This window comes from Vipera berus, assembly GCF_964194415.1.
Source record: "Vipera berus genome assembly, chromosome: 2".
NCBI lineage: Eukaryota > Metazoa > Chordata > Lepidosauria > Squamata > Viperidae > Vipera > Vipera berus.
In genome coordinates this window covers 137964168-137991906 of record NC_138203.1, presented here as the reverse complement: position 1 = coordinate 137991906, position 27739 = coordinate 137964168, and the positions used below count along the sequence as shown (strand labels likewise).

The 27739-nt window shown below is 43.4% G+C and overlaps 1 protein-coding gene across 1 annotated transcript in view; it reads right to left on the bottom strand.

Annotated features, from left to right (window-relative positions):
- Window positions 1-24492, bottom strand: part of AMHR2 (anti-Mullerian hormone receptor type 2) — a gene marked incomplete at its 5' end in the record, with an annotated part of 32786 nt that extends 8294 nt beyond the window's left edge. The window contains 8 exons of the mRNA XM_081318975.1: window positions 1438-1585; window positions 2225-2385; window positions 6174-6288; window positions 9066-9293; window positions 12555-12694; window positions 14588-14671; window positions 16458-16598; window positions 24306-24492. Of these exons, the coding sequence (XP_081175101.1) occupies window positions 1438-1585; window positions 2225-2385; window positions 6174-6288; window positions 9066-9293; window positions 12555-12694; window positions 14588-14671; window positions 16458-16598; window positions 24306-24492 (1204 nt within the window). The remainder of the gene's footprint in view (window positions 1-1437; window positions 1586-2224; window positions 2386-6173; window positions 6289-9065; window positions 9294-12554; window positions 12695-14587; window positions 14672-16457; window positions 16599-24305) is intronic.
- Window positions 24493-27739: the final 3247 nt, after the last annotated feature.

Below are 27739 nucleotides of genomic sequence, written 5' to 3'. Positions count from 1 at the left end.
GCCCACAGAGAAGGCCCTCCCCCTGGGTGTCGCCCTCCGGCAATCCTTTGCCGACGGCACCCTGAGAAGGCCCTCCCTGTGGGAGCGCACAGGACGAAGGGAGCTTGATGCCGGCAGCAGGTGTTCCCTCAGATATCCCGGACCCAAGTCATTTAGGGCTTTATAGGTCATCACCAGCACCTTGAATCTCACCCGGAGGGCAACCGGAAGCCAATGCAGCTTGCGGACCAGAGGTGTTATGTGGGAGTATCGAGGAACCCCCATCACAACTCGCGCGGCTGCATTCTGCACCAGTTGAAGCCTCCGAGTGGTCCTCAAGGGCAGCCCCATGTAGAGAGCGTTATAGAAGAATAGAATAGAATAGAATAGAATAGAATAGAATAGAATAGAATAGAATAGAATAGAATAGAATAGAATAGAATAGAATAGAATAGAATAGAATAGAATAGAATAGAATAGAATAGAATAGAATAGAATAGAATAGAATAGAATAGAATAATAGAATAGAATATAGAATTCTTTATTGGCCGTGTGATTGGAGACACAAAGAATTTGTCTCCGGTGCAGAAGCTCTCAAGGCACATGCAAAGCAGCAGAGTAATAATAATCACCATAATGATACCAAAAAGGGATAGAATATGATGCAATGGTATGGCAAGAAATAAGAGAAGAAATTTAACACTGGAGGAAGAATTCAAATGAAGCTCCATACTTAGAACCTTGCTTTAAGTTGCTTTAGTACTAGCTTAATAGAGAAAAGTTTGGCATTCTGAGTTTTCCAAGAATAAGGAAGAAAGGAGTTCATCCTCTCTGTTCTTCAGAGGACACTTCTGCATTCATCCATGGTCTTTCGAAGTTAAGAATATACTTTACCATGACATACAGAAAATCTCAAGTTGGACTTAATTCCTGTTATCCTCATAGATATATCCTTGTAGGAGGTTTTTTTTTTTTACTGATTATGTGCTTATAGATAAATTTTCTCCATGACCATATTATTTTTACTGTAATAGAAAATTTAAACACACACACCACCTTTCTGTCAAGATAACTAACAATAAAAATAAAGAGATATGGGCAACGATAGTTTGCAGTCTTTCTTCCAGCTTGCACTGAAGCTTTCATTATAGCGGCTCCCTCCTTCTGTTGTGCAACATACATTTATCTTTCCCTAAAATGTTGGACAGGATTTTTCTTCTACACAAATCACAATTGCTTTTGGCACAAACAGCAGGTTCCACTTTGTCTTTTCATTACAGCCAGCCAATGGTGGGAGCCGAGAATTCTCATCAAGCTACATTTCCCATCATTCTTTGAAAGGGACCTTGGCAATTTAATGGTTGCAAAGGCAAACCGACTGGACATCAATGTCTGTAATTCTCAGCCAAGGTCTTTGGCCCTGCAGGCTGGGATTTAGGGAATTCCATAATGGTTTACCTGGGAAAAGCGCAGAGCACCTCATCAGGATCTCCCACAGCACCAGTGCCAGGGAATAGACATCAGCTTGCCTCAGTGCAGAGCCCACGTCCTGCAGATTCAGGTTCTCGTCCAAAATTTCAGGAGCTATGTAGCGTTGAGCTCCTGCCTAGAGAAAATTCCGATGAAAGATGCAGGCAGCTTATGTGTAATGCTTGCTTGGAGCAAATACTGGTTATGCCCAAATTTTATATAGTCCATTTCAAAACAGTACAATATGAGAGAGAGGGGGAGAGAGGGAGGGGGAGAGAGAGAGAGAGCCGTAGTGGCACAGTAGTTAGAATGCAGTATTGCAGGCTGACTCTGCCAACTGCCAGCAGTTCGGTCCTGACAGGGCTCAAGGTTGACTCAGCCTTTCATTCTTCCAAGGTCTGTAAAATGAGGACCCAGATTGTTGGGGGCAGTATCCTGACTCTGTAAACCTCTTAGAGAGGGCTGTAAAGCACTACAAAGCAGTAGGTAATTCTAAGTACTATATGATACTACCAGGACGTGATGATACCTCAAATGAGGTGCTGGAATCGGACATGCTGATTCTGCATCTCTACTGGAATAAATATCATAGGATAGCCTCTTGTTGTTATTATTGACTGAACTGTGTTGTGATGATTGTTATCATTTTATGAGGTTTTTATATGAGATGCCTGGAGCTTGAAGTTCAATGCAAGTACATTCATTGAAAAAGAACTATTGATCACATTTCAAACAATTTGCATCTCTCTTGAATTTCCTATGCCATCTATGGTACCTTGTGCACGATAGCTTCTGCAGGACCTTTTCTCGACTGCTTGTGTCGCAGAGGGAGTGTCATGGCAAAGCCAAAATCAGTTATGACACAAGTCCTGTCTTCCCGCACCAGCACATTCTGGCTACTCAGGTCACGATGGGCCACCCCAGGTTTATGCAGTCCTGCCATCATGGAAGAATAACAAGTTTCAACAAAGTTGTCACCTTAATCATGTGCCACCTTATTAAACCACGAAGAGGGCAGTTAGAGTGGAGAAAGGAAGGCTGGATTCACGCATCGCCACCATTGTTTGCTTAAACACGGCTTACTGAATCATGAGAAGAAACTGCATGGTAAGGAGAGTTTGGTTAAAATCTATAATGCTTAGTATCACTTAGTAAGCAAACATTTCATAAACCAGATTATGGCATAGTGTAGTACAGGGGTCCCCAACCCCTGGTCCATGGACCGGGACTGGTCCGCGGCATGCCAGAAACCCTAGCCGTGCAAATAAGCGAAGCCCCATCTGCGGGATGCAGGCAGCACATGAAACCACTCCCCCTCCGGTCCGCAGAAAAACATCTCTCCATGGAACTGGTCTCTGGTGCCCAAAAGGTTGGGGGTCTCTGCTGTGGTATGTCAGGTGAGCCAAGCTAAAAAGAGCTTAGATAGGTTAACAACTGAAGGACAGGTATTTTCTCTTCATAAGGTTCAAGCCCAGAGATTTCCACTTAAAAGACATCAGGCAGGGGATGAAAATAGTCTCTTTCAGCCCCAAACCCTAGAGAGGGGGCTGCCACAAAGAAGAGGGAGGCAAGCTATTCTCCAAAGCACCTGAAAGCAGGACAAGAAGCAACGGATGGAAACTAGTCAAGGAGAGAAGCAACTTAGAACTAAGGAGAAACTTCCTGACAGTTAGAACAATTAACCAGTGGAACAACCTGCCTCCAGAAGCGGTGGATGTTCCAACACTGGAAGTTTTAAAGAAGAGACTGGACAGCCATTTTTCTGAAATGGTATAGGGTTTCCTGCCTTAGCAGGGGGTTGGACTAGATGACCTCCAAGGTCGCTTCCAACTTATTATTATTATTATTATTATTATTATTATTATTATTATTATTATTATTATTATTATTATTATTATTATTATTATTATTATTATTATTATAGCTGCTGGCAGTCAGAAAAAACATCAAGCATGGCAGATCTTTGGCACTATAAACGTCACTGAGTCTCAGCTCCCCTTGACTCTGATTGTGTGCTCTGATAGCGGTAGAACATCTCGCGTGGTGCCAAAGTAGCAAACTTCGTCTAAGGCTCAATTAAAAAGTACAACAGGGATATTTTGCTGTCTAATCATGGCACCGCGCCTCAGTCACTGAAACTGGTGTGCCAGGCAAGTTCACAACTGACATTAACACTAGCTCTGTCGTTACGTCATTTTAAACATTGATGGGCTAAGGTTAATGTGATTTATGGAACTGGCCACTACAAAATCCAAAGATGGTCACTAAAGAAAGTCTAAAGAAGGATCTCTGGCTGTAATGCCAAAATGGAATTCACTCATGTTTGGCAGTAGAACAGCTCGATTAAAACAACAACAACAACAACCAAGCAGCAAATAGATTTGACTGTGGCTTTCACCCCGGCTTCGGAATCACATCTCTTGGATAACTGTTATAAAAGCTGGCTATTCCTCCCTTTATCTGAGAAGAAAACACCTTTTCCCATTTAAGCTTTCCCCAGGTAAATTTAAAAGTAGAGGAGGCTCTATTTGTTCTTATACCGCCCTTCTCCCGAGGGACTCTATGCAGAGCAGGGGTGGCTGAGGAATTCTGGGAAGTGAAGTCCACAAGTCATAAACTGGCCAAGGTTGGGGGCTCCTGATGTTGAGTATACCTTGGTTAAAATGCAGGTGCTTAGTCAGAGAAACCTCTATGACAGGGGTGTCAAACTCAATTTCATTGAGGGCCGCATCAACATTGCAGTTGCCCTCAGGGGGCCGGGTGGGTGTGGCCAGGGTGGGCGTGGCCTACTGGGTGGGTGTGGCTAGACCAGGGGTCGGCAACCTCGGCTCTTTTATGACTCGTGGACTTCAACTCCCAGAATTCCTCAGCCAAAATAGCTGGCTCAGGAATTCTGGGAGTTGAAGTCCACGAGTCATAAAAGAGCCGAGGTTGCCGACCCCTGGGCTAGACTGTGTATGGCCTACTGGGTGGGCATGGCCAGCTCTACATCGTTCGCATCAAGGGTGCCTAAGGGGGCCTGGGCAGGAGTGGGACAGATCTGAGGGTCTCTGGCAGGAGGAGGGTCTCTGGGCCAGGGCCAAGGCAGTGGGGGCCATTCCCTCACTGTTTCCAGGATGGCTTCGCGGGCCGCATGAAACCACTTCGCAGGCCGGATCCAGCCCCCGGGCCTTGTGTTTGACATGTCTGCTCTATGACGAAGCCTGTCCCTCTCTTACAGTACAGGAAGTCCTCAGCTTACAACAGTTCATTTAGTGACCGTTCAAAGTTACAACGGCACCTGAAAAAAGACTTTCACACTTATAAGCATTGGGGATGGTCACGTGATCAAAATTCAGACAATTGGCAACTGACTCACATTTATGACCATTGCAGTGTCCTGGGGTCCTGTGATCCCCTTTTGTAAACGTACGAGAAGCAAAGTCAGTGGGGGGAGCCAGTTCCACTTAACAATCATGTTACTAATTTAAGAACTGCAGTGATTCACTTAACCAAAAGGTCATAAAACGGGGCAAAACTCACTTAACAACCGTCGCGCTTAGCAACAGATATTTTGGGCTCAGTTTGCGGTTTTAAATCGAGGACTACCTATACTTAACAAATGCTGGAGTTTCAAAAGAGATTGGTTTTGGGTTTTGTTTTTTTTCCCAATATGAATAAAGGGGTACTGGAATATTCCTGCTTTGAATTCATATATATCTACATACATTTCTATGTATCGAAACGTACACGCCCTTTGATCAGGAAGGAGAAACTGGATGCAGTATTCCAGGTGTGGCCTTACCAAGGCATTGTAAAGAGGTATCAACACTTCACGTGATCTTGATTCTATCCCTCTGTTAATGCAGCTTAGCATTGTGTTAGCTTTTTTGGCAGCTGCAGCACACTGCTGGCTCATATTGAAGTGACTGTCCATTAGGACTCCGAGATCCCTCTCACAGTTACTACTATTGAGCAAGGTACCACCTATACTGTACCTGTGCTCTTAGCTTATTTCTTATTATAAAATTGCTGTTTTCTTATTTGTTTCTTCTCCCATGACACCCCCCCCCCAAAGATATATATAAAAAAGAGCTCTTCCCTGCAGTTGCGGTTCCCTCTTTCATTACAAAATCCTCAGTCGAATATAACACTTACATATTGAATTGAGGATTTTATAAATACAGGTACAACAATAATTTATGTTGCCAAGCAAGACAGTTATTAAGTGGGTTTTGCCCCCCATTTTATGACCTTTCTTGCCACAGTTGTTAAGTGAATTACTGCAGTTGTTAAGTTGGTAACAGGATTGTTAAGCGAAACTGGATTCCCCGTTGACTTTGCTTGTCAGGAGGTCACAAAAGGGGATCACGTCACCCCAGGACACTGCAACCGTCACAAATATGCGTCAGTTGCCAAGAATCTGAATTTTCGTCATGTGACCATGGGGATGCTGCAGGGGTTATAAGTGTGAAAAACAGTCATAAGTCACTTTTCTCAACACCTTTGTAACTTCAGGAAAATCACTAAATGAACTGTGGTAAGTTGAGGACTACCTGTACTAACATCTTGGTAGTTCACTCATCTGGGTGGGTCTGACAATGGGGATATCCTGCAGATTGGATACTACCTGTAGATGATACACAGTCAGCTCCATCCCCTGATGGTACCTCAGTGGTTCATCAGGAAGTCTGCAGGACACAGATCATTCTGTGGCTTCCTGTTGGATATTCTTGGTGTCCTACCTTCCTTCCATTTCTCCTCATGTAAGAAAGCAAGGCCTCTGGCAAGGGATGATCCAAGCCGGATGCTGATATTCCAGGAACAAATGTGCTGGCTGAGGAAGTTCCGTAGGGATCCCTTTCAAGAAAATGCAACTAACTCAGTTTAGGCCCAAACACAAGATGGTTGACATCAGCATTCATCTTTTAATGGCTACGGTGAAGGATAGCAGAATAATTTTGGATAATAGGCTGCTCTGATGCCCAGGTATAGTTTTTCTTCTTTTTCTTCTAATGTTTGATAGGTTGTATTATTTCAATGCAGACTTCAGTGCAGCAATAGTTATGTACTACGCTTAAAATTTATAAATAGCAATAGCAATAACACTTAGACTTACATACCGCTTCATAGTGCTTTACAGCCCTGTCTAAGCAGTTTACAGAGTCAGCCTATGGCACCCAGCAATCTGAGTCCTCATTTTACCAACCTCGGAAGGATGGAAGGCTGAATCAACCTTGAGCCGGTCAGGATCGAACTGCCAAATTGCTGGCAGCTGGCAGTCAGCAGAAGTAGTCTGCAGTACTGCATTATAACCACTGCGCCACCACAGCTCCCCATACTGTTATCTAGAAAGCTTAAAGTATTGAGGATAAAAACAGAAAACTAGAAATTCTATCAGTATTAATTGCAGTTGAGGATATCATTATTATAGACATAGATTTACAGAATAACAGAATAGCAGAGTTGGAAGGGACCTTGGAGGTCATCTAGTCCAACCCCCTGCTCAACCAAGAAACCCTATACCATTTCAGACAAATGGTCGTCCAAGCTCTTTAAGTTGTAGGTGCTTTCAGCGTTGGAGCACCCACAACTTCTGGAGGCACATCTTCCCACTGATTAATTGTTCTAAGGAAATTTCTCCTTAGTTCTAGGTTGGCTCTCTCCCTGATTAGTTTCCATCCATTGCTTCTTGTCCTGCCTTCAGGCGCTTTGGAGAATAGGTCGATCCCTTCTTCTTTAGGGCAGCTCCTTAGATATTGACTAAGTTTATTTTATTTGACTCTAGAGTTATTTGTTGATATTATGCAGTATTGCAGGCAAACTCAGCTCATTGCCAGGAGTTCGATCCTGACCAGTTCAAGGTTGACTCATCCTTCCATCCTTCTGAGGTCGGTAAAAACCAGATTGTTGGGGGCCATATGCTGACTCTGCTAACCGCTTAGAGAGGGCTGTAAAGCACTGTGAAGTCTCAGGGCTATTGCTATTGCTATTGAACAGGGGTGTCAGACTCAATTTCATTGAGGGCCGCATCAGCATTGTGGTTGCCCTCGGGGGGGGCAGGTGGGTATGGCCTGGGTGGGCGTGGCCTACTGGGTGGGCATGGCTAGAGTGCATTTGGCCTACTGGGTGGGCGTGGCCAGCTCTACATCATTTGCATCAAGGGTGCCTATGGGGCCTGGGCAGGAATGGGACAGATCTGAGGGTCTCTGGTAGGAGGAGATGGGACCGGGGCAAGTGCCAAGGCAGCAGGGGCCGTTCCCTCACTGTTTCCAGGATGGCTTTATGGGCCACATGAAACCACTTCGCGGGCCAGATCTGCCCCCCAGGCCTTGTGTTTGACATGTCTGCTATTGAAGAATGAATAGGAATGAAAGAGAAGTTCCTGGGTTGTAGGGAGCGGAGCTGCAAACCATGACCATCTGGTTCTCATTATGCATTGGGGGGATGGCTCAGATTTTTATATCTTGTTTACTTATTAAATGTGTTATTGTAATATTATACTGCTGCCTACTTCAGTTGGTTTAGCAATTAACAATTCCTTCACATCCCCATCATCCCACTCTACTCTATGACATAATTTGGAAATAGAGCTGAAAAACAAATCCTGGTTTCATAATACTTCAGCAAAGCCTTAAGATGTAGAAATGTACTCTTTGTCACAAAAAATCCCAGCAATCTGAGCATCCAGAAAAGTTGAATTTACGCCTACAAATTCCACATCTGTAACATCCATGGCAAAAAGTAAACTATACTTCTGTTCTTGGGTTTTTTTTGAAGATTAACTGTTTTCTTGTTTATTTTCAAAATGCACATATTTTTATTTTCAGTATTAGTTTATCAAAATATACAGAGATACAAAGAAAAAATGAAAATAATAGGAAAAAGGGAGGAAAAGGGGAAGAGGAAAAAATATAGGATAAAGGAAAAAAGAAAAAAAGCATTGACTTCTGTAGGAAGTCAGTAGGAACAAAATTAATTGTATTCTTTTCTTTAATCAAAGCAGTCGATTTAGTACTATCCATCTATTCTTGATTGTGCTGTGATTGTAATGACAGGAATACATTACAGGCTAGAAAGTATACCTTGGTATACACTGTTGAAAGTTGGCATGTTTAATTTTTATTTCATTTATTTATTTCTACCCCACTTTTTTTTTGCAAATTACTCAAGGGAGTGAACAATCCAATCTCTCTCTCTCCTCCTATTTTCCCCACAACAACAACCCTGTGAAGTTGGTTGGGTTGAGAAAGAGTGACTGGCCTAAAATCACCAGCCTCAACCCAACCAGATGGCTTTCATGGCTAAGGTGGGACTAGAACTCCCAGTCTCCCTCTTTCCAACCTGCTGCCTTAGAGCAAGGGTAGGCAACCTTGACTCTTTTATGACTCGTGGACTTCAACTCCCAGAATTCCTGAGCCAACATGGCTCAGCTTGGAAACCTCTCCCTTTCCCCTCAACGTGGCTGGCTCAGGAATTCTGGGAGTTGAAGTCCACGAGTCATAAAAGAGCCAAGGTTGCCTAATCCTGCTGACTAGACCAAACTAGCTCTCTGCATGCAGACATATATAAGACCACTTTTATTTTTTAACATCTAACCTCAATCACTTTCAGGCATTCTTGCCCATGGCTCTTACCAATGGGTACAGTGTCAATACCAGGAGACCACCCTGTTCTTCACTTGGTCCCCCATATCCAGCTGTCACAAGGCGTACCACATTTTCATGGTTCATCAATGGGAGGCTGTACACAGCCCACTCAGATGCAAATTGTTGGTGGCACAAAGGAGGAAATGCCTTGATGGCCACAGGTTGCTGGCCGAAGGTTCCTTGCCACAGTTTAGAAAGCTGCCCTTCATGGAGAAGCTGTTCCAAAAAGAAAATTAAGGGAAAGGATTAGTTAAGTTCCTAGCAATGCTTTATGTAGGAGATTGTTGTTTTTCAACCGTACCAAGAAAATTCAAGCTCTTTGCACACTGATTTTATTTTCTATCCCCTATACAGGGGTAGGCAACTTTGGCTCTTTTATGACTCGTGGACTTCAACTCCCAGAATTCCTGAGCCAGCCATGCTGAGGGGAAAGGGAGAGATTTCCAAGCTGAGACATGCTGGCTCAGGAATTCTGGGAGTTGAGGTCCACGAGTCATAAAAGAGCCAAGGTTGTCTAACCCTGCCTATGATATTTCCTATGCTGGTTGGGGAATTCAAGCAGTTAAGTCCTTCAAGGTCTTAAAGTTGCCAAGGTTGGACCTCCCTGTTCTAGATAAAGCTAGCTTCCAGCTGATACAGGTAGTCCTCGGCTTACAACAGCTCAGTGACTGTTCAAAGTTACAACAGCACTGAAAAAAGTGACATGTCCATTTTTTACACTTACGACTGTTGCAACATCCCCATGGTCATGTGATCAAAATTCAGCCACTTGGCAACTGTCTCATATTTATGACAGTTGCAGTGGCCCCGGGGTCACGTGATTACCTTTCGTGATGTTCTAACAAGCAAAGTCAATGGGAAAACCAAATTCGCTGAACAGCAATATCACTCACAACAACTGCAGCGGTTCACTTAACAACTGAAGGTCAAAACATGGGGCAAAACTCAATTAACAAATGTCTCAGCCGCAGAAATTTTGTGCTCAAATTGTGGTCGTAAGTCGAGGACTACCTGTAATGCAATGATGGTCTGGTAATTCCAATTTACATAAAAAAGGGGGTGCCCAGATGAATCCTAGCGAGTGGAGGTATAGATACATCTCTGTCATAGAGGAAAACTTTTTTTATATTTATATTTATCTGTCTATATCTTATATTTATATAAATGTTTATATTTGTCTGCTGCCTAAAGCAGTAGACAAATATAAATCTGTTATCAGATTTTGGCAATAAGACCCTATTTGGGTGCTTTTTCCCCATTTCAGATGAATGCTACCTGAGGAATTTTAGAAGGTATTGATAAAATAGCATTAACTCTTTTGACATTTGCCAGTATAATATCTGGGTTACTTTTTATTGGTGGGGGGAACTAAGGCAAGATAGGCAATCTTCAAGTATGGGTGGTTAGCTTTTCTTTTTTACTAGATCCAACACGATCTGCCAACTATAGTGAAATATTTAAAGGTGTTTCAGGAGATTACACACCTGGGCAGAAAAATTCTGCATTTGTAAACACCTCTTCTACTGCCTCATCCATCTGATATAAACATGCCTTAGAAATCATTCTAAAAGAGAAAAGATTTTTTTTTTAAAAAAACTTATCACTTGTAGGGTTTGGTGTTCTTGCACTCCTTCAGTTGAGACGTAGCAAACATGTGGGTGAATGCCCTGTTTTTCACTGGACTATCATGTTCCTAACAAACCAAAGCTTCTAGCTTTCCAAATGTCAATTAAATGCCAGGTGAAGACATCAGGAAGCAACTTCTGTATCAGGGCCCTTTTATCCATGATGCTATTATTGCTAAGGCAGGGGTAGGCAACCTTGGCTCTTTTATGACTCGTGGACTTCAACTGCCAGAATTCCTGAGCCAGCCATGCTGAGGGGAAAGGGAGAGGTTTCCATGCTGAGCCATGCTGGCTCAGGAATTCTGGGACTTCAAGTCCACCCTGTGCTAAGGGAAATTCTTCCTTGAGAAATGGTTGGAATCTCTCTCCTTCCTTGGAAAATCAGAAAAGCCAACTTCATGTGTCCCCAAATATTTTTAGTAGTTTTTATATTTTTATATGTGTGTAAAACTTTTTATTTTTTTAACCAGAGTTCATGGGAGTTGGGCAGAGAACACATTGAAGTAAATTTTCTAATGCATATATAGTTTGATAGGAAATATGAGAAGAGCATTTGTGTTTACATCTTCCAGGCCAGAGGTCCCCAACCTTTTGGGCACCAGGGACCGTTTCCACAGAGAAAGGTTTTTCCACGGACCGGAGTGTGCATGGTTTTGTGTGCTGCCTGCATCCCGCGGATGGGGCTCTGCTTGTTTGTGCAGACTGGTTGCTGGCATGCTGCGGCCCGGCACTGGTCCACCGACCAGGGGTTGGGGACCCCCTGTTTTAGGCTTAATCTGGAAATTATTTTTTTCATTTATATAACTGAAATCTTCTCAGACCTACAGCAAATAATTATCTGCATTTGCTTAGAGATTCCAAACTACTTTTCACCCAAATCTAGAGTAGAGGACGAGAGAGTAAAGTAGATAGTACTGGAGGAAAGGCTAAACTATTACATGCTGGTTGGGAGATACGTTCTCTAATTCTGTTACTAACAAACAGTTTTAGAATTAAGTACAGGTAGTCCTCAACTTACAACAGTTCATTTAGTGACTGTTCAAAGTTACAACGCCACTAAAAAAAAAGGGACTTATGACCGTTTTTCACACTTGCGACTATTACAGCCCCCCTGTGGTCATGTGACCAAAATTCAGACGCTTGGCAACTAACTCATATTTATATGATGGTTGCAGAGTCCCAGGGTCATGTGATCACCTTTTGCGACCTTCTGACTAGCCAAGTCAACGAGGAAGCCAGATTCTCTTAATAACCCTGTTACAAAACAATTGCCGTGATTCACTTGACAACTATGATGAGAAAGGTCGTAAGATGGGGCAAAACCCACTTAGCAGTTGTCTCACTTAGTAATATAAATATTGGATTCAATTGTGGTCATAAATCAAAGACTGCCTGTACTGGCAATCACCGGACTCTGGTCAGTGGCACACATTCTTAGAGCTTCATAATTTGGTGCCTGAATAGTTTTTTAGTTGTCAAAATGTGGAACTGCCTTATTTGGAATTGCAGGCAGGTGAAGGAAACCTCTGACCACCCCAAACAACTGCTATCTTGACATTGCCATTAAGATAGAGAGAAAAAAGCAAATTATGGCAGGACTACCACATGTGGTAGAGGACAGGAAGGCCTGGAGGAACATTGTCCATAGGGTCGCGATGGGTCGGACATGACTTCGCAACTAACAACACCACATGTGGCCTGCAGAGTTCAAGGTGACCTCTAGATGGCAGCAGAGAGATACAGAAATTCCAATGCCTGTCATGTAGTGGTCATCTGGTTTTTTGCAGTGGATTTGGTAGGCCTAGTGGTGGTGACTCCTATTGGCTTGGATTCCTCGCAAACTGAATCATACCTGAATGAATTGAAGATCTGGAACCTCTAGCCTGGGCAGTTTTTTCTCATCCTTTAGTTCTGAGCCTGCAGTTACCTTGTTGAGTTCTCCAGTTTCTTTTGGTCTTAGTAGCACTGCATGAACTTTCCAATGCCTTAGAACTAAAAGGTCACATAAAGAGATTCTCTCCTCAATGACATACTCCAATGTTATATCCTTCCTAAATTAGGCAAATAGTATATTTGAATTTTTATTTTTATTTTTTATTTTTGCTATTCAAGGGAAAAGTAAAAGTACAGGGCAGAGAAGCTATACAATCTGACCACGAGCATATAAGAAGCTCCCTTATGTTGTGCTATCAAATTTCAATTACAAAAGCCCATTGAACAACCGAAAGGTTTCCTAGTTGTCATCCAGCTTTTTTGCTTCCCAATTCTTGGTAGCCCTGTTTTATATCGAATCGGATCACTGATCCATTGAGCTCAGTGGTGTCAGCACTGATTGGCAACATGTTCTCTAACATGTTCATAGGTTTTGTTTTTTTTCCAACTCTACTTGAGTAGGCTGAAACTTGGATCAGGGATCTTCTGCATGCCCAACAGGCGTTCCATGACTGAATGCAAATTTTACACTGTATGCACAAAAGGATGGCCCCCACGTGGTTCTGTTTCAAAAAGTATATTTTCTTGCAAACAATCGTACATATTCATGGTAATGTACGTTATAATTATGAACTCCTGGTATAATACAGTCTTAAGGCAAGGTTGTAGTGATGTGGACATATCTTTGCAGCTTGGGCAACAGATTCTGACAGGTCCTGGAGCGAGATTCTACTTTTCACATCATTGCCACTTTGCTGATTTGCCTGCTTCTTTCCCTTAGAGCAGAGTTCCCCAACATTTCTGGCTTTGTGGACCAGTGGGGGGAGAGAAGGGATGGTTCCATGTGAGTGGCCAGCAAGCGCATGCACGCGCAGCTCCATTTGCACTAGTGGTGTGCACACAAGCCTGCCGCTCACTTAAAGTACGTGCATGCTTGTTTACTGCTCGCGCAAGTGAGGATGCAAGTGTGTGCCTGCGTGCTCTCCAGCCATTTCTGCGGCCCGGTTGCAAACCCTTCACAGCCCACTAGTGGGCCACAGCCCACCAGTTGGGGATCCCTGCCTTAGAGCAGGGGTAGGCAACCTTGGCTCTGTTATGACTTGTGGACTTCAACTCCCAGAATTCCCAAGCCAGCCATGCTGAGGGGAAGGGAGAGGTTTCCAAGCTGAGCCATGCTGGCTCAGGAATCCTGGGAGTTGTCCACGAGTCATAAAAGAGCCAAGGTTGCCTACCCGTGCCTTAGAGCTACCATACCTCATCACTACTAGAAAAGCAAGAGCAAGGCTGGTGGTATCTCCTGTCTGAATATTATACAGGTAATCCTCAATTTACAACTGTTCATTTAGTGACCAAAGTGACAGCATCACTGAAAAAAGCAACTTGCTGTATGACCATTTTTCACACTTACAAACCATACAGCATCCCCATGGTCACATGATTGAAATCTGGATGCTTGGCAACTGACGAACGGTTGCAGCCTCCTGGGATGACGTGACCCTCTCTTGCGACCTTCTGACAAGCAAAGTCAATGGGGAAGCCAGATTCACTTAACAACCGTGTTACTTAACTTAACAGCTGTAGTGATTCGCTTAACAGCTGTGGCCAGAAAGGTGATAAAATGCAGCAAAATTCACTTAACTCCGTCTCACTTAGCCACATAAATTTTGGCCATAAGGCAAGGACTTCCTGTAAAAGGGATGGCCAGTGGCCAGGAGGGAAGGAGAGGCACTCAGCAGTGGGTTCTTTGATTTTTCTAGTGTGCCCCCCAATTTTCACCCTAAGGGCTTTGCTCAGCGTTTTACACGTTTTTCAATATAATGGATGTGCATCCTGTAAATGTGTCGCTATTTTCCAGGGGTGTCCCAGACTGTTAGGGGAGCTTTTCTTCACTTTTCCTATCTCCTATCTTTTGTGCAGCCAACTCTTCAAATACTTTCCTTGAAATTGCAATACCTAGAAATGCTGAGAAACATAGGAGGATCAGTAGGCAGGTGACGGCGATCCAGACAATCCTGAAGGGACTGGACAAGGACTGGGCTGCAGAGATAGAACAGGAGATCACAGATGTCATATTATAAGGGGAGGAAGGGTGGAGAAAAATGTCAGGTTTCAGAGGAGGAGAGCAATCTCTTGCGACCTATTTCCCAAGCAACAGCTGTATATATTTTTTGGCTCTAAGTCTTGGGCGCTCCTCCACATCTCCATGTGCCTATGGGCCTCCCCATGCCCATCTCCAACCTCTCTGCCTATCCTCGGTATCTGCTTCTTGCCATCTTCTCCTAGCCCTTTCCTCTGAAGTTTTAATTAAAATTAAAGCAGGGGGAAAACAAACATTTCCCTCCCTATAAGAACCAGCCCATTCCTTCTCCTCTCTGCAGCCAACATTCCTATGTCCTCCCCATGGGTTTTGAATGTTTGAAGGCCATAATATGGCATTACACCACCACAGAAGGCTGTGAGTGTGTGTGTGTGAGCATCAGAGAGATGGTGAGCAGCAGAGTGGTGTGTGTGTGTGTGTATGTTTTTGCAAAAGGGGAAATAGAAACTATAAGGACTTTTGATTACAGAATCTAGTTCTCTTTTTCTTCTTCTTCTTGAAATGTGCTCAGCCACCAAGAAAGCGAAAGCGAATGATAGACAACTCTTGGGTTGCACGATTAATATTCCTTCTCTTGTAGGCTTTGATGTAAAGCCCAAAGAATAAGGAGAAAGTCCAAGCTGGAACTCCATTTTAATTGCTGTTCTGCTTCATAATTTGGGAAGAATCATAATTCCAAATTTAAATAATTTAAATATCACAGTGGGGAGGGGGGATGTGGAGGATGGTTGGAGACTGTTTATCAACAGAGGACAAGCAGCTTCAGAAGCACAGGGCTGATGGAGATTGTGGGGAGGGGCTACTTCCCTTTCCTTCTTTGCTAGCCTCCCTCTATCTTTCAGTTGGATCAGGCTCTCTGTCAAATTAAAAAGTGCAAGAAACATTACCCGCAATATATGGGGAAGTTTCTTTCATTCACAAGACAAGACAGAAAGGAGGGAGACTGGGGGGGATGTCATAGAATCTCTGATAAGTTGGCTTTGAGAAGTTACAGAACAGAACTCTTAGGGTTGCCAGATCACGATAGTCATCTTTTTAATATACGGGATTTCCCAAACTCTTCTATGAAATTTAACCCCTTCGGTGTCATGCCAGGTGAAAAGTCTAAACGTGATGGGATCCAATCTCATGTCCTCTAGAAGTGTTGGGACTGCAACTTCCAGAATTCCAGAGAGCAGCGGGTTGGAGAAAGCTGCATTAGCATGCAGGAGTGAATTTACTCCCATTTTATATTAATCCCTCGTCCCTCTTTCTTGCCTCAAAAGGCCCTACAACATCCTATAAATAGGACTACACCGCCTATTCTTTGTCCAGGCAAATCCCCCTCTTTGGGGTAAGCAGTTCTCAGCCTGACTCAGAGACCTGGCGTGCTCTCTCGGCATCCTCAAGGTCTCTCCTGAGTTAAGGGCCCTTCTCAGACAAAGGCAATTCTCCTCCCTCCCCCTCACGCCCCCACCTATCCACAGATGCCAAGCTCTGCATCTCTTGGTGAGCCTGCGGGAAGGAAAAACCAAAGAGTCTCAAGATTTGCTGGCAAGGAGAAGAATAGACAAAAACAGGAAGGAGAAGAAAGAAACGTGAAAGACCTTCTGCACAATACTAGACCCTTAATTTCCCTGCCACCTGAATTGTTCTGCTGTGTGACCCATAAATCCTCCCCACCCCCACCCCCATCCTTCCCCCAACCCATCCCACTTCCTTCCTGACCTCTGATGTCTTTCTTACCTGCTCTGTTTCCCGGCTTGGCATAGCTGATGTTAGCATTACACAGATCAGAACGGCACCTACAGGACAAGGTGATGGCAGCCGAAGAATGAAACTCACAAGCTGGAGAATCACAGGCTTCCTTTTCACTAATCCAGCAACCTGGTTTGGAGAGGACCGGAATGGGGTGGAAAAGGAAGTGAGGAGAGGAGGGAATTCGGGAGGACAATGTTCACGAAACCATCTCTGCAAAGATTAAATCTTACCTGGCAAGTGTTGGAAAGGAAAACAGAACAGAACAGAGTAACAGAGTTGGAAGGGTCCTTGGAGGTCTTCTAGTCCAACCCCCCTGCTCAAGCAGGAAACCCTATATACCATTTCAGACAAGTGGTTGTCCAATCTCTTCTTAAAAGCCTCCAGTGTTGGAGCATCCACAACTTCTGGGGACAAGCCATTCCATACCAAAGAATGTGTGGGATTTAATGGGCCCTGGGGTAATCCGGGGCCAATCTCTCTTCAGTCCTAAGAAAGAGGCAATGACAAACCACTTCTGGAAAACCTTGCCAGGAAAACTGCAGGGACTTAGTCCAGGCAGTCTCCAGGAGTCAAAAACTGACTTGAAGGCCCACACATATATATACATATTTCCTGGGTTAATATGCCACTGCAATCATGCCCGACTCTAAGTGTGTTGCAGACTTCCAAAACAGCAATAAGAACAATATACAAACAGCAAAAGAATAAAATAACAGTGTAATAAATATATTATATTATAATTAGGAGACTGCTAAACAAGATTGAATAAGTTGTACAGGTTGTGGACAGTCGTGTTGTTATCCCCCCTTTTGAATTTCTGGAATACACTCTTAAAAACATAATGAATATATCTAGATTGATAACACACACACAAACACACACACACACACACACACACACACACACAACCCAGAATCTTTGGGAGAATTCTGATAAAGCACAGAGATGTACAATTGTGAACCTCATTCATGGAAATTTATGGCAGAGAGGTCTGGCTTTTTCTTCTACTTTGCTACTTTTCTCTATTTCCCCACTGCTTCTTTCCCTTTTGTGCTGTCCATCAAGGAGGATGAAAATGAACCATGCACAGACCTCTTATGACTGCCTCCCCTTTCCACATCTGGGAGCATCCCTTAGTTCACAGGTCTGCAACCCACGGCTCAGGAGCCGCATGCGGCTCTTTCAGCCGTCTCTTGCGGCTCCCGGTCCTCTGCCATGTGCAGTCCAAAAAAAAAATGTGGGAGTAAAAAAGTTCAACCAATCAATTCAAATATGCAGGGTAGGTGCATATCTTGCCTTGGCTCCACTCTTCAGTCAAACCCTGTTCTGCGCATGCACGCATGTACGCACATGCGCACACATTTTTTGCGGCTCCCAGTTTTTCCTTTTGTGAGGGAACCGGTTCCGAGTGGCTCTTTCACTGTTTCAGGTTGCTGACCCCTGTCTTAGTTCATCCACCATCAGAAGCATGGAAAGAGTCACATCAGTAACACAGAAACATGGGAGAGGGGATGATCATAGATGTAGGATGCTGGGGGCCCAGTTTCACATTTAAAAGGAATCCTTCAGATCTGCAAGGTTGTAAAACAGGACTGCCACAACATTCGCATTAAACATGGGTAGGACTGGATTTTATTCCTTACAGGGGGTTGGACTAGATGACCTCCAAGGTCCCTTCCAACTTTATTATTATTATTATTGTTATTGTTATTGTTGTTGTTATTGTTGTTGTTGTTGTTGTTGTTGTTGTTGTTGTTGTTGTTATTATTATTATTATTATTATTATTATTATTATTATTATTATTATTATTATTATTAACAACTATGCCGTAGTTGGTTCATTGCTGTATTTTTATTTAACAGCCAGGAAAAAAAACCCCTACTGAGACTTCAAAAGAGAGGGGGAGAGAAAGGAATTACATTCAAGGCCACTTCAGGGAGTCCACGGTTCTGCCTGGATCTGAGTTTGGCTGTCTGAGCAGAATCAAGAATCAACTGTAAACGCTAATGTTTAAGGTCTGATCTCCACAATTTATTCCTCCTCATCCCCAAAGCTATCCTCTTGGAATCTGGGATCCTTCCCAAATATACAGAAAAAAATAGAAGGCAGGAGCTCCTGAATGAAAGCCAAATCTGATAAATAAATCAAAAGAGCAGCCTTCCACAATGTAGTCATATGCATTGGGCTCATGATGTTAGTCGTCGCAACTGAGACTATTCTGGATGGGCAGGTACGAGAGTCATAGTCCCAACACATCTGGCCAGAAAATAATAGATCCATTCCTCTAGGCCAGCGGTAGGCAACCTTGGCTCTTTTATGACTCGTGGACTTCAACTCCCAGAATTCCTGAGCCAGCCATGCTGAGGGAAAAGGGAGAGGTTTCCAAGCTGAGCCATGCTGGCTCAGGAATTCTGGGAGTTGAAGTCCACGAGTCATAAAAGAGCCGAGGTTGCCTACCCCTGCTCTAGGACCTGATTCTTCTTCTCTACTTGAGACTGTACAGGTAGTCTTCGGCCTACGACCACAACTGAGCCCAAAATTTCAAAGTGAGATATTTGTTAAGTATATTTTGCCCCATTTTATGACCTTCCTCGCCACAATTGTAAAGTGAATCACTGCAGTTGTTAAGTTAGTAACATGGTTGTTAAACGAATCTGAGTTTCTCATTGATTTTGCTTGTCAGAAGGTTACAAAGGGGGAAATCACATAATCCCAGGACACTGCAACTGTCATAAATATGAGTCACTTGCCAAGCATCCGAATTTTGATCCCATGACCATGGGGATGCTGTAACAGTCCTTAAGTGTGAAAAAACAGTTGTAACTCACTTTTTTCAGTGCCGTTGTAACTTTGCATGGTCACTAAATGAATTGTTGTAAGTCAAGGACTACCTGTACACTAAACCTGGGCATTTTATGGCCTGGGCCAGGGCTAGGCAACCTTGGCTCTTTTATGACTCGTGGACTTCAACAGTCCCTTTTCACATTCCATTGTACCCCACAGCCCTAGCATGTAACCTTTAACACAGGTTCCCTAAGGATAATTACATGTGGAAATCTATTTGCGGCCATGATGTCAGTTTTCACATCATATCAAGTTCCTCTATGTGGGACTTTCCTTATGAATTATTAAGAATCAATAGCTCTACATGCACAAAATAATGGATAGAGCTCTATATGGAGAGCATAGCGGAAGCATTAAACTATTCCAGTGTTATAACAGCTGAATCCAGTTTTATCTGCACATTTTATATTTTCCTCTCAACTCTTATTGCACAATTGTAATAGGTGCCTTTCAAAGGTACAGTCAAAAAGCTGCCTGCAGATACAAAAACCAATCAATCTGGAGAATTTGGAAACCTATTTCTGGAGCAATCACAGGATAGTGCTATCTCAAAAATAACCACATGCATACAGGTAGTCCTCATTTAATGTCCACTTGTTCACTGGCTGTTTGAAGTTACAACAGTGCTGAAGAACTTACAACTGTCTTTGTAGTTGTGGCCATCACAGCAGCCCCATGGTCAGGTTAATTTGGGTCAGGTACTTGCAACTGGCTTGCAATTATATCACAGCATCCTGATATCATGTGGCTGCCATTTGCAATCTTCATTGCTGGCTTCCAACAAATGTTAATAGGGAAGCCACCAGGAGGTTGCAAATGGTGATCATGTATTTATTTATTTATTTTATTTTATTGCATTTATATACCGCCCTTTCCCTGAGGACTCAGGGCGGTTAACAGGGAGTTAAAAATCAAACATACAAAAGTTAAAAACCAAGTTAAAAAGTATTAAATCAACCCTGTACTATTAAAAACCCCAATTAAAATTATTTTCTCCTCAGCCTGGGCCCGAGAGCTCAAAGAGCCAGGTCTTCAGGCCCCGGCGGAATGATCGGAGGTCGGGGGCAGTCCTCAGCTCCACCGGCAGCTGGTTCCAGAGGGCAGGCGCTCCCACTGAGAAGGCCCTATCCCTGGGTGTCACCCGCCGGCAATCTCTTACCGGCGGAACCCTGAGCAGACCCTCCCTGTGGGAGCGCACTGGGCGAAGGGCGTTTGATGCCCATGTGATTGAGGGATGCTACAACCATTCAGGATTCATCTAAAGATGACAACTGGGACTGCAGGAACTGTTCTTATAAGTCAGGGGGTCTTCAAACTTGGCCCTTTTATGACTTGTGGACTTCAACTCCCAGAATTCCTCAGCCAGCGTGCCTGGCTGAGGAATTCTGGGAGTTGAAGACCACGAGTCTTAAAAGAGCCAAGGTTGCCTACCCCTGGCCTAAGCCATATTTGGCTTTCTGGCTGTCCCTGTCCAGCCTGCATGAGGTCAGTCAGAAATTAGAAATCAAATGTAAACAAGGTGTAACATGTAATCTTACCAGTAGCAGCTAATCAAAAGCTGTTCATCCTATTGCATAACAGTCCCAATTTCTCAAGTGGGAAAATTAATTGCCCACACTGGTATACAGTATACGTGCCTGCCACAAGGCAATGCTCTGAAAGGAGCCTCATACAAAGAAGTATGAGGGTGGCATTTCGTTCTCTGAGCTTGTGGGTTGGTTTCTGAATTGCTTTGTGGAGTGCCAGGCTTCAATGAACTCACATTTCTGGTGAGTGGTAACGTGGCTGATGATTCTAGTATTACTCCAATCAAATTGATGCTGTTCGGTGTCAATGTGGGTAGAGATTAGGGATTCGGGATCGTGGCGTTTGACTGCCAGCTGATTTTCATGTATTCTGGTTTTGACACTGAATTCACACTGAACAGTTCATTGAAGCTTGGCACTCTACGAGCAATTCCATCAACAGACACATCGACCCACAACCAGCCTGCGAACCCCTCGGGATCCAAATCAACTGCGCAAACAACTAGCGATGGCACCAATCCTCAAACAACCCACACAATCACTCCCAAATGGCACTTCACCTCCCAGTGACTCTCACCTGACCTGACCTACCCATCACAAGACCCAAACTTGACACACCCACACCTGACCCATCACAAGACCTACTGACCACACAAAGCCTTTATAAGCAGAAAAACACAGACACTGACATCCCTAAACCAGGGGTCTTCAAACTTGGCCCTTTTATGACTCGTGGACTTCAACTCCCAGAATTCCTCAGCCAGGGCATGCCGGCTGAGGAATTCTGGGAGTTGAAGTCCACGAGTCATAAAAGGGCCAAGTTTGAAGACCCCTGCCCTAAACTCTGCTGAAGATGTTACCTAGCCGGGTAGCGAAACGTTTGGAAACTAACCCACAAGCTCGGGGGGAACGAATCTCCACCCTCATCCTACACCCAAGCTACAGATATTCGCCACCCTCCTACGCAAAGAAGAGCCTACACAATCGATCAGTGGAAAATCAAAAGGTTTTCCAACCAAAAATGCCTCGCCCTGTCAGACCTCTTCAGATGACCTTGACCTCTGTTAGTATCCCTGTTTCCTTCAAACCAGATGCTCTCCTTAACTCCCTGCTCCTCTGGAAGCATTGTGTGGCGTCAGACTTAGCTTTCCTCGGGGAACCAGAGCCTAATTGGCAAAAGGAATCCCATGATAGAAAATAAGAGTATGGGCCTTTAAATGGGAAGCTCAGGCAATGCTAAACTCTCCCCTTCCAGCCTCTGGTAGCCCAGTGTTAAGTGTGGCTGTTAGACAAGGAAAGTAGGAATGGTGTTTTTGCTACACACTTGCATAGTGCGCACTCTGACCTTATCTCCCTCGCTGCTCACCATGGTAACTGCAGTTCCTAGGAGTGTTTTAGTGTGGAGAAGTGAGAGAGCTGTAGAGATATCTCTGTAAGAAGAGCCAATCCACAATCTTTTCTCAGGCAGGGATGGGCCAAAAATAGGCTGGAATGTACTGGGCAGATCTCTAGACGACTTGCAGAAGATGTGCAAGCGACTGGCTTTTCAGTTTAACTCAAAAATCTTTTGCTGGTTGCTGAAATGAAGAGAATCTCATTTCCGGGGGCGGGGGGGAGAGGAGGATTCAGGGGAGGAGGAAAATCAGGAACGAGTAAATGGATGAAAAGGCTGAGAATTTTGCTCTCACTACTGTGAGAGATTCCTGAACAAGGCATTTATTTACTTTATATCCAATAGAGCAAATGCTCATACTTAACTGTTTAATACATTTATCTATGCTTGTCCCATTGTTCATCTCAGTGCATATTTGCTCAGTGAATTTCTAGTCAAACACTTAAGTCCTAAGTAGTGGATCTTAAGTATATAAAGTTGGGGATTTTTTAAAAAAACACCCTACAAACCTGAAGTCCTTCTTCAGTCTGCTGTTTTGCAGATATTTTGGTATATAATTCTCCAAATTCACAGCTGGTTTTGGCTGAGAATTATAATTAATTAATTAATATAAGAGCCTTGGTGGAGCAGTGGGCTAATGCCTCCTTAAGTAACACCAGCTGCCTGCAATTAGTGCAGGTTCGCGTCCCACCAGGCTCAAGGTTGACTCAGCCTTCCATCCTTCCGAGGTAGGTAAAATGAGGACCCAGATTGTTGGGGGCAATTAAGCTGACTTTGTAATAATGCCGCTTGGGTGTGTGTGTGGAAGCCCTAATAAGCAGGCATATACATAGAATGAAGGCTACTGCTAAACTTGTAAGCCGCCCTGAGTCTTCGGAGAAGGGCGGGATATAAATGGAATAAAAATAAAAATAAAAAATAATTCAACATGCTTATTGGGAAACACATTTCTAGAGATGCAAACACCCCTTCTATTTCCTGATCTCTCTTACCTTCAAAGAGGTAAAGCTAAACATTATTAGAGTGGCTGACACCTGGGTGACAGTGGTCAAAAGAATAGAAATTTAAGAGAAGCAGATTCAAATCCTCACTCAGCTATGAAACTAATTGAGTGGACCTCAGCCAACTACTAGGGATTATTTTCTGAGCCTATTTTACCTTCTAGGGTTGCTATAAGGAGAAGATGAAACAGACAAAAGTCCTGCCAAAGTGAGTTCCTTTCACCATGAATAGAAATATAACAGTCTCTCCAAACAATATCACTATGTTTAATAAAACATGATTGATGTTCCACTTAATAAGAAACTTCAGTACCTGAGATGAAAGATAATGAAGTGCGCCCAACTACGAGATACAAGGTCCACTTATAACCCATTCTATTTCTTACTTTTAGAGAAGACAGGTTTAAGCAACCAGAAACATAAATCTATCAATGGAAAAGGCTCCATTTGTTTTTGGCATGCATTTACGAAGGTAAGTGAATACCTGATGACTACAAATTTCAAGGAAAGAACATACATTTCACTGAGGCAACTCCAAATTTCATGTCTTTACTTCCTATACTCCAACAGGAAGTATAGTTCAGCCATTCAGCTGGGAATCAGCCAGAGATGGGACACCAAAATACACAGATCAGTCCTTAGAAGCCCTCCTATCCACACATACAGTGTCTTTAAATTTGATGCATGTCAGACAAAGAACCACAGAAATAACAGTTGCATCTTTAGTTTTGTCTTCTACACTCAATCTCCACTTCCAATCTGGGTTAGCAAGATTGGTTAGTAAAATTTTAAGCTGGAGAACCCTGCTTGAAGAACATAGCATGTACTTTACGATCTCTTGCTTTATGGCAAAAATATAAAGATCCTGAAATTCATACTTTTGAACAGGAGCATAAGACAGAATTATTTCCCTAACTCACATATTCCTAGATTAAAAAATATATATATCCAACTGCATTTTGTTAGCCAGAAACAGAAAACTCACAATGTGCTTGCTGATATTCTGCTTCCATTTCACCCTCACTCCCCAGAGAAGACTCCCCAGTTGCATCTTCCATTTGTCCTCACCTTGAATCTTGGCTTGAATTTGTCCATGGTTCAGTTCCCAGATGCCAAAACAGCACTGGTTGTGAGGACACTGGATTGTGCCATTGCGGCCATCTTCCAAGATTAAGCCCTGAAGATGCTCCAGTCCCTCAGTCAGAGCATTGGATCCATAGGAGACACAGCTACGGTTTTTACTCAGCGCATCCATTGACCTACTTTGCTGTCCCAGCATAAAAAGCCAAAGGAGAAAGCTGTGGAACCCCATCTATTTTCCAGCAGCACCTGGTCTGGGTATGTAAACCCAGCTTGCCCGCTTTGGTGTCTCTCCTCCAGGCCCAGGTGGGAAGGACTTGGCAAGCTCCAGTGTGTGGGATGGGACTGACTCCTGTCAGCTAGTGACCATAAGCGAACAGGGGAGGGTGGCAATGAATGCAGTCAAAGAAGGACAAAATGAACCTCTTCTAGATCTGCCTGTTTCTGAGACACCATAGGAAAAAAAATCACCTCCCACAAGACAGCTGCATTCATCCTAGAAAAATAACTCCCCTGCAAACTCAAGGAGAGAAATTGAGATATCCTAGGCTGGGATATCAACTATATAGGCCAAGGACATCTTTTCAGGTTTAGATACAGATGTGAGTGATGCTTGTGGGAGGCAGGCAGAATAAGATTTGGAGGTGGTTATCAGAAAACCTTAAAACCCACTTAGATGGATGTATTTTAATATGTTGCACACTGCATGCTTACAAGACTAGAATTTGGAGGGCGAGTATCATAAAAACCACAGCAGTACAGTATTATCAATATGGGACAATACACCTCCCGTATATTGTATCTTGATTACCCATGTCTAATGTATGTAGTTGTTTAGCTTTGTAGAACCAGTTAATTAGCTAGAAGTACAGATGACCCTGAGAAAAGAATTTGGCTGGTCTGAAACGCTGATTAGGGTTGGACATGTGTCCCCTCCCATTTTGATAAACATAGTTCTGACCAAAGGAAAACTTCAGCACATTTGCACATTTCCATCTCATTCTTCCTCACATTTTAAAACCTTTTCTATTTTCTACAACTGGGGAAGGATAATGGCTCTGCTACAGAACACTGTGTGTGGAAGACACCCGGGTCACATCCCCTGTGCTCTGGGGATTTCAGAAAGCAAGACAAGGAAACAGCCTACCTGAGAATTTGGAGACCTGTGATCAGTCATAGCTGATAATTCCAAGCTATTTAGCCAATTATAAGCCAATTTACCCCAGCTGCAGATAATAATAATAATAATAATAATAATAATAATAATAATAATAATAATAATAATAATAATAATAAATAATTAATAAATAATAATAATAATAATAATAATAATAATAATAATAATAATAATATAATAATAATAATAATAATAATAATAATAATAATAATAATAATAATAATAAAAATAATAATAATAATAATAATAATAATAATAATAATAATAATAATAATAATAATAATAATAATAATAATAATATAAAGTTGGAAGGGACCTTGGAGGTCATCTAGTCCAACCCCCTGCTCAGGCAGGAAACCCTATACCATTTCAGGCAAATGGCTGTCCAGTCTCTTCTTAAAAACCTCCAGTGTTGGAGCATTCACCACCTCTGGAGGCAGGTTGTTCCACTGGTTAATTGTTCTAACTGTCAGGAAGTTTCTCCTTAGTTCTAGGTTGCTTCTCTCCTTGACTAGTTTCCATCCGTTGCTTCTTGTCCTGCTTTCAGGTGCTTTGGAGAATAGCTTGACTCCCTCTTCTTTGTGGTAGCCCCTGAGATATTGGAACACTGCTATCATGTCACCCCTTACCCTTCTCTTCATTAAACTACACATACCCAATTCCAGCAACCGTTCCCTGTATGTTTTAGCCTCCAGCCCCATAATCATCTTGGTTGCTCTTCTCTGTACCCTTTCTAGAGTCTCGACATCTTTTTTACATCGTGGTGACCAAAACTGGATGCAGTATTCCAAGTGTGGCCTTACCAAAGCATTGTAAAGTGGTATTAGTACTTCACTTGAACTTGATTCTATCCCTCTGTTAATGCAGCCTAGCACTGTGTTGGCTTTTTTGGCAGCTGCAGCACACTGCTGGCTCATATTGAAGTGATTGTCTACTAAGACTCCGAGATCCCTCTCACAGTTACTACTATTGAGCAAGGTACCACCTATACTATACCTATGCATTTGATTTTTCCTGCCTAAATGTAGAACCTTACTTTTTTCACCATTGAATTTCATTTTGTTAGATAGTGCCCAGTGTTCGAGTCTGTCCAGATCCTTCTGTATCTTAAGCCTATCTTCTGGAGTATTGGCTATTCCTGCCAGCTTGGTGTCGTCTGCAAATTTGATGAGTTCCCCATCTATCCCCTCATCCAAATCATTAATGAAGATATTGAAGAGCACTGGGCCCAGAACAGAGCCCTGGGGCACCCCACTACACACTTCCTTCCATGTAGATGCGGTTCCATTGAGGACCACATGCTGAGTACGGCCTGTCAGCCAGCTACGAATCTATCTGGTGGTAATGCTATCTAACCCACATTTTTCTATCTTATCAAGTAGTAGGTTGTGATCTACTTTATCAAATGCCTTACTGAAGTCCAAGTAAATTATATCTACAGCGTTCCTCTGGTTCACTAATTTTGTCACTTGGTCATGCACACTCTCACAAGTAACAGGCCCTGTCTCAACAGAGAGGGAGGGATACAACATCATCTATCTCTAGTCTACAACCGCAGTTCCAAGAAGGCTCCACACACATTTGCACTGCTCAGATGACCCTGAAGGTACAGATAAACCTCCAGGTAGCACTAACGACTAGCCCAAAATAATGCAAATGACCAGCAGGCTGGAAGGAGTATAAATCTTTCCATTCCCCACCATCCAGTCAGAGCTGAAGAAGCTTCTTGGATGAGAAGCGAAACGTCTTCAAAAAAAACAACAAGAAAGTCCAGTTGCCTCTTGAAAAAGCACTTTTGGGACAACCATGACCTGGATGATTGAGAATCTCCATAGATGTGTAAACTACTGTATTGTGTGTTAAGGGAAGGAGAAGTGTAAAGGTTGCCCCGCACATGCGTGCTAGTCGTTTCCGACTCTAGGGGCCGGTGCTCATCTCCGTTTCAAAGCCAAAGAGCTTGTCCGAGGACGTCTCTGTGCTCATGTGGCCAGCATGACTAGACACCAAAGGCGCACGGAACGCTGTTACCTTCCCACCGTAGTGGTCCCTATTTTTCTACTTGCATTTTTACGTGCTTTCGAACTGCTAGGTTGGCAGAAGCTAGGACGAGTAACAGGCGCTCACTCTGTTACGTGGCACTCCGGAATCGACCCACCAAACTGCCGACCATCTGAGTGACAAGCTCAGCGTCCTAACCCACTGAGCCACCGTGTCCCTGTGTGTTAAGGGAAGAAGAAGTGTAGGC